The sequence below is a fragment of the Cyprinodon variegatus genome, unplaced genomic scaffold (genome assembly GCF_000732505.1).
Source record: "Cyprinodon variegatus isolate N-32 unplaced genomic scaffold, C_variegatus-1.0 Scaffold611, whole genome shotgun sequence".
Taxonomy (NCBI): Eukaryota; Metazoa; Chordata; class Actinopteri; order Cyprinodontiformes; family Cyprinodontidae; genus Cyprinodon; species Cyprinodon variegatus.
Genome location: NW_015151064.1, coordinates 273587 through 281635, shown reverse-complemented (window position 1 = coordinate 281635; position 8049 = coordinate 273587). Strand labels below are relative to the sequence as shown.

General features: G+C 37.9%; 1 protein-coding gene across 1 annotated transcript in view; it reads right to left on the bottom strand.

The window, feature by feature from the left end:
- Nucleotides 1–457: 457 nt before the first annotated feature.
- The window catches only part of LOC107096281 (cadherin-11-like), an 83764-nt gene continuing 76172 nt past the window's right edge, over nt 458–8049 (bottom strand). Inside the window, exons 13-15 of the mRNA XM_015392865.1 lie at nt 6818–7069; nt 3060–3211; nt 458–2942 (exon numbers count right to left, since the gene is read on the bottom strand). Of these exons, the coding sequence (XP_015248351.1) occupies nt 2577–2942; nt 3060–3211; nt 6818–7069 (770 nt within the window). The 3' untranslated portion in view covers nt 458–2576. The remainder of the gene's footprint in view (nt 2943–3059; nt 3212–6817; nt 7070–8049) is intronic.

Sequence of the window (8049 nt, the reverse complement as noted above, 5' to 3'; positions counted from 1 at the left end):
CAGTCCCCTTCTTGAATGCTCGTTGACTGTCCGCTCCGCTGCTCCTCTGGACCCCAACAAGTCTGCCTGTCCACCCTCCAGCAAGTAACAGCCTTATCCAAATTACCCCCACAAACAGGAACCAAGGAGCAACCACCAGACAACAACTTTCTTAAGTTCCTTAACTGGCTATTTTCAGTTGTGGTCTGTAAATCCCATGGACCGTGAACTCACCACTCTGATCTCCCTCTAGAGTTTCTGGTTCCGGTTTACCAGACCGCTGGATATTCCCCCCACTGAGAATCCTGTGTTTTTGTCTTTCTGAGTGCCACTCTCCATCAATAAACTGTTAAACTTTTTCCCTGCCTCTGAGTTTGTTTCTGCATGTGGGCAAAACATTTAAAACCCACCATGACAGCCAATATAGCTCACACCTTTCAAAACCAGCATTCGTAAAAAAAACACACTCCATTAAAATTTTATAAAAGGAGCATTTATTTAAAATGTCTTTCTGCTTCTGAGATTGAAGCACATCGTAAAGCAACAATACAATGTTCTGAAAATATACGTGTGATGTAGTAACATTTTCAAAATCTTAACATGTTTTTGTTGTAATACTGGAACAGTTTGCATGTATACTAAAATAATAACTTTATAAATTGTACAAATATTTATCAATAAACTTGACACAAAATTAAAAACAAGGCTTTCTCTCAATGCAGCTAACACAGATTGCAGAATTTTCTTAAGAACAGGGAAAGGGAATGAGAGATTGCTGAATAATGGAATGAAAACCAAAAGGCAGAAAATAAAAAACTGATATTTAACTTTATGCAGAGGGTCTCTTACTGCTTTCCAAAGAAAAGAAAAGAAATCTTGAATTCCATGAGTGTTCATAAAACAGTAAGGACAGTCAATTGTCATCTGCATAGAGTTAAACATCAGTTTATTCCTTTGTATTTTCAACCAATCAAACAACATTTACTGCAATTATAATGATAACAATAATATTAATAGTAGACAAAAGTAATAATTATAACATAATATGAAAAAATGAACAAAAATACAAGCTTAAAAAGGATGTGGTTTAAACTTTCCTGCTTCCCACTTATGCAATGAATGTTGGTGGTAATACTATTACCATGAAAAGTGTACCCACCCCTGCTATCATGCCAGCTTCCTGAGATGTATAAAATAACTATGACAAATGAATACATTTTTGTAACATTTGTAAACTAGCATCTGACTGCAGAGTATTAAAAAAATATGCATATGTGTTTCTTAACCTTGACAAGAATACAATGAATCGGACAGAATTTAAGACTTGATAGATGTTAGTGGAATATTGAAATGTTGTGTTTTGTACACTTTTGACAACAATCCATGGCATTTGTAGGGGGGAGGTTACACAAGCCAGGTTTCACCAGTTTGCATTTAGACAGCTGGAAAAAAATAAAATGTTATGAATTGAACAGCATATCCTTGTTTAAGAGTGAGCAAGGTTGTATCCTCATAGTGATACATCATATGCCAGCACTTTGCTCTGTACATGTTAAACTACAAGTTTGCTTTCTGAATATATGGGAAAAAGAGAACGCAGTGGGTTCCAAGAGTTTCTGTCTAAAGTTTAAGGCGTTTTTTAGAACTCAAAGATTTTTAACCGTAGCCATCAATGGTAGACCAGGAATATGGTGGTGATCATATGTGATAGATTCAGGTCAGTATGGAAATTGAATGCTGATGGCAGGAGATCAGACAGATCAAAGCTGCTGTTAAGACTTTCAACATAAAATTACTTTTAAATATGACTCAGTTTGTAAGCAGAGAAAAAAAGTGTGTTGCAGGTCACACAACCTTCTACATTACATGTGTTCATGTTTATCTGTGTGTTGTTTCTATCTTCAGTCTTTGATTTATGTGTTAACCTCTTGAGTTGTTAAATTATTATAAGGCCACCATACTGTAAAGATGTTCTGCTCATCTTCAGAGTATCAACAACCCAGAGTCGGTCAACTTGTCTAATCTATGGTACCTTTTGCTCACGTTCACTGAATCCTCCTCTCATTTGATTTCACTGCAGGCTGATGCTAGATACCCAAACACACCTTTTTAACTTCCTCTGCCTCAGTTATTTCAAATGAAACACAATTAAATGTGCCCCACTGTTAAAAGACCTGACAAGGGAATCAAATATATCCCTGGGACCATTGAGGAAGTACAATAATCTAGTTGAAAGAAGTACTGTATATGCAATATGCAAGATACTATAGTAACACTGTTCCCATCACATTCTCTGTTAACACATCAAAAGACAATGCCCTGCAAAGCTCAAATTTAAAGAAACAATGGAGGAAAAAGAACCATAGAGGAGACATAGGAGATTTAAAAAAGAAAGGGAGTAGTTCAAGTTTGAGCATTCTTAAAGCGTCCATTTACAAACCATTCTACAACACCAAGAAGGTGCCCCCACACAGAAGTAAGAAACTGTTAATGTTTATTGACAGAATGCCATGAACTAATTATAACTGGAAACTGGAGTGAACAATCCTTGGAGACAAATCCTCAGGGAATCAGTAAATCACAGGACAAGACCGCTGTTAAGAGTCCTCACTGTCATCCGCATCATGAATGGACTGTTCTTTTGTCCCATATAAATCTGCCAGCTTTCTAAACCTTGGCCCCCAACTCTGCAGATAGTCATAATCCAAGTCGGACTCTGTTGTGACAGACTCAAGTGAGCTCAGTGAGCAAGCCAGCGATCCTCTCCCTTCATAGCCATAGATCTGAATAGAGTCATATGGCGGTGCTGTGGGGTCGCTGTCAGCTTCGGTGATCCGTGTCTTAATGAAGTCATCAACATCAACGCTGTTGGGTGCAGGGCGACCAATACCAGGCCTAATTGGATATTGAAGTTCTGGTTTGATGTCTTTCCTTGGCAGGAAACCATTTGCACCGTCTGGGTTCTGGATGAAAAGAACAGTAAGATGAGGCTGCAGCACAAACCTGAGATACTTTAAGTGTTAGGTTTTAATAACATAAATCGTATACCTTTGTTCGTTAAAAAATAATCTGTTCCTTACCTGCAGTGTAGCTATGTCAAAGGCCTCTGTGTCCTCCTCTCCACCTCCCTCATCATCATATGTGATGATGTTTTCTCTGATGTCCTCCTCCTCAAACACTATCAGTGGATCCTTCTTTTGACGCCTTAGTGCAACAAACAACACAACGATTGCTGCCAAAAAACAAAGCACAAAAATGGCGTTTAACAGCGTGTATTGGTATTACAATATTACCCCCATCTTTAAAATCTGATTAGAAAAATGCTACCCTTAAATAAGCATAAACTTTGGCATTGCTTTTGGTATATTTGGTATTTTGGTTTATGACATTTAATCCCAGCTAAATATTTTTGGTTTGTGAATGTACTATAACAAGACAAAGGTACTATTGTATGAATGCTTTAACAAGACAGTGTCTATTTTAACGGTTTAAATTAATTCTCTTATTGTCAATGTTTCCAACTTTCAATTATCTTATCTTACGCATATCTTCTGATCCCAAATCCAAAACATAAAAAAAACAACTTCAAAGTGTCTTTACAGTCCAATCAAATTATATGCCTGTACTTTGTGCAGATTAAATTATTTACATTATATCATCTCATCAGAAGATCTGATCAGAACTGCCAAAAAATACCAGAATGAACTTAAGCATAGAAAGATCTCCCCAAATCATGAAAAAAGTGTCTTGTAGGTATTAGAGACTGACACTTTTTCGGGAATCCCATGGATCACGGCATTCCCGTGGGATTCCCGTGGGATGGGAGTCAGTATTAGTAACGATCACGTGATTGGGACGGTACAGGATTAAACATTAACGGGAGCAGACGGGAGCGGGAGCAAACCAATAATAACTAAAAAAAAAAAAACTAGGATCGATGCCAAAAAATAAAATAAAATAGAAAGAAAGAAAATCCAGTACTGGCGCAGCCATTTTGTAGTTTTTTTCCTTGAAGCCTACACTATAATGCCAGTCCAAAAAACTACACGACCCAAAAACCAACAGTGCTTCCGCTCTGAGTTTTTCACCCGCGCTCAAAAAAAACAAACAAGAATGGGAGCGGTGCAGGAGCGGGAGTCATTCTGAATGGGAGCGGGATGGGAGTGGGAGTAATTTCACCAGGAGTGGGACGGGACAGGAGTTAAAATACACTCCCGTGTCAGTCTCTAGTAGGTATACCCTAAAACTCACAGGAAGTTGGGCAACGATCCTTGGTTGAGCAACAAATCTTCAGGGAATCAGTAAATCGTGGGGCAAGATCGCTGTTAAGAGTCCTCACTGTCATCCGCATCATGAATGGAGTGTTCTTTTGTCCCATATAAAACTGCTAGCTTTCTAAACCTTGGCCTCCAGCTCTGCTGATAGTCATAATCCAACTTGGACTCTGTTGTGACAGACTCAAGCGAGCTCCTGGAGGTTGCTTATCGGGCCTTTTGACTCAAAGTTTGATCTTTGGGCATTTTTCATTCTCTCACATGTTGAACTTTAATAAACTCTAAGGGACTTTGAGCTATCAGTTTTAAACTTGGTCAGCATACAGTTAAGGCATCGGAGATAAAACTTACAAATTGTATGTTCATTTATTACATTTTTTGCACTTTGTTTATTAAATAATGGTATTAAAACTTAATATACTCATTAACTTTCTGTAAAATGAACCACATGACTAAGTTTCTTTTCCATGTTAAGAACCTTTTGCTTTTCTCACTCACAGACTTTAAAGTTTACTTTCAATATCTTGCCCCAGCCAATATATACATATTTTTGGATAATTATTATCAAACCTATCAGCTCTGATATAATCTATTTAATTTTTCTTCTCAAATAGTTACAGTTCCACATGGAGCCTTAATATGTAAAACCTCATTAAAACCCATTTACATGTATAGCTGATGCTGAAGGTGCTGATGTGATTCGATGCTAGGCTGGGTGTCCGAGCTTAAGAGATAAGCAGCGCAGCAGGAAACCGTAACATCTTATACCCTCAGCATCATTTACACCATCTCAGCTCCACTCAACTAGACAAGCACGGATATTTTACTTTTGTGTACAATCAGATTTCATACCCATCATCCAGTTAGTGGATTTTATCATTTCAAACGCATCCCGAAAGAACGAAAATAATTATTTGTTGAGGTTACGCTTAAAATTATTCATAATGTTAGCCGATTCCAGCTTTTATTGTTCATACACTGTCGCAAGTAAAGCGCCCAGGAAGCAATGGGGGCTTAAGGGTCTTTGCTCAGGGATCCAGAGTGGCAGTTTGTGGGAGTGGGTTTCAAACTCACGATTCCAAGCTCTATGCCCTAAGAACTAGGCCACCACTCCCCCATTTTTTATAGATATTTTTTAGCTTCTTTTTAAGGCTAGGGGACGCCAGATGAGCAGTCTGGAGTTACCAGTCTGGCTCAGGTATCCTGAGTGGTACCCTGTGGGGCTCAAACCCAGAATCTCGGGATTCAAAGCTCTGTGCGCTAATTACTAGGCCACCACCTCCCCAATGCAGGTCTCAGTTCAGGTGTAAAGAAAAATAAAGAAAGTATCTAAAAGACTCTGCTCTCCCTAAAGAAGCTGTGCTTATTTAGAAGAGAAATAAATTCCATTGGGAGAGCTTACCCTACAACAGCAGTGCAGCAGGTCAAAGACAAGGTTTTTATTCTAAATAAAGTGGGGTTTAATTGTGTCAGTGTGCACATTGCTTTGCACTGAATAATCCTATTGCCCAACTGGTCATTTCATTATTTAACTTAAAACCCTACTTTTAAATGCTGCAGAACAAACTGATTATTGAAAAATGTTATGCTATTTTATATTACACAACTACTAGCTGCTGTTTCTATTTAGCAAACTGGGCATTGGAAATATAAATTAATAATAAAAAATCTGAACAATTTGGGGAAGTTTTAGAGGTTTGTTAAAGTGAGGAGGATTTTCTCCCCTTGGAAGTAAAGGCTGTAGCGCCCCGGGGGCCTTCTCACGGTTCTTTTCCTGGGAGCAAGTTATTTACTACTCTTAACTCAAACTCGGTAAAACCATATGAAAAAGGACTATAAAAACAGGAGTAAAAAAGTAACATAGTTTATTCCAGATCAGGTCGTTACAGGACAGAGAAAAATGCTTAGAGCTATGCACAGCTGTGGTCTCAAAAATCACGTCCACAAGCGTCCGGCAAAGTTTGAGCCCCGAACAACATCATCACCTGCTTCTTATACCAATTCTAAATAATTAAACCTAACAGGTTAAAACCAGTTCTTATTGATTTTCTATGCCCAACCTTTGTGGTTTGCAAGCCCCTGCAGCCCGCAGTGGCTGCTTAAGAGCGAGTTCATGATTTGATGTAGATGTGCTGGAGAAGAGTAATATCTAAAACATGAGGGACAGTGAGTCCCAAAGACGGAGTTTGATAACCACTTGTTTAAGTTCTGTCTATAAAAATCTATTTTCCTGGTCTTGATGAGAAGCTTTTTGGATAAACTCTACTGGCACTGTTTGCAAAGAACAGTAAAGACACAGTTAAAACTCAAAATGAGAGCATGTACCAATAGCAAGTGTCCTGCTTTGTTTCAGATATCATATTTTACAATAACATTTCTTTAAAAAGTATGGGGTTCATTTGTATTTAACCCCTTAACTCTAACTTACCCAAATTAAATCCAGCAGGCTTATTGGCTTTTGAGATAATCTTATTAAAAAGTTTTATTTCCACTGTCAAAACATGACCTTCCACCCATCAGACAATGTTAATTATTGATACAAGAATCAGATTTAGTTTTCTTACCAAGGAGAATGACAATGCAGGCCAGTATTGCAATCAGAGCACCGGTACTGAGGCCAGCAGGCAAGACGTAAGGCTCCACATTACAAGAAAGGATAGTGCCTTTGCTGTCACAGGAACAGACTCTGATGGTCAGGGTGTTGGTGCTGCTCATGGAGGGGGAGCCATTGTCATTTATTTCAATGGGAAGGTGGTAGACATCCTGAGTCAGACGGCTGAATCCTTTACGGAGCACATAGATGCTGGCTGTGCTGTCTGTGGAGAGATAAAGGAAGACATGCTGGGGACCTGACGAAGTAATCAGGAAATGAGACAAACACGTATTCTTAACAAATGCATTACTATGCCAGTTTTTTTTTCATTTCGGTTAAATTTTATTTACATAGTGTCATTTTACATTTCAATGCGCTTTAGAGACGGTTCAATCAAATTATACAGACTGATTGGTAGAAGCTTTTCATTTAAGGAAACCCAGCTGATTTCATTGCTGACAATTTTAAAATATTATCAGCCACTCCCTTGTCTTTTTATTTTAATTTTATTTATTTATCATATTAATTAAATATAATTTGTTTTAAAAAATCATGGTTTTTTTTGTACTTCATAATGTAAGGCCATTTAGTGCATCAGATGTAAAGTAAAAGGAAGAAAATATCAAAAAGGCTCTTCTCTCCCTCCATTTCAATGGTTCATATCAAGTAGCCTCAAATCACTTGATATACTCTACCTTTTTGCTACAACGTAGCTTGCAAACAACCAAGAGGAGCAGCAGGAAGATTCAATGAGGAGGTCAGGAGAAGATTCAATAAAGAATAGACATGCAAATGTTATGATAAGAAAGTATCAATCTTCACTGTTGTTAAGAATAATTTGTTATTTCCAGCTAACATTTTGAAGTGTAATGTAATCAATAAAGAAAATACTCCTTCTTTGACAAATAATTCTAGCTTACACTACAAATGAGTTATGTTGCAGCTCTAAAAGAACACCTCAGTTCCTCATTGCTGATTTCATCTTGTTTCAGTCACTCTGTGCTAGTTCCTCATCATGTCTTGGCTCCTCATGTGAGTTTTCCCTAATATCTCAAGGATTTAGTTTTTTTTCTGTATTTTGGATTTTTGCTTCGGTTGCCATTTTTTTAATATTAAAGCTGAAAGAAACCACCTCAGCTTCCATCTCTGTATTTGGGTCCATCAAACCTCCACTCGACTTGACACAACCTAGCCAGTATTAGC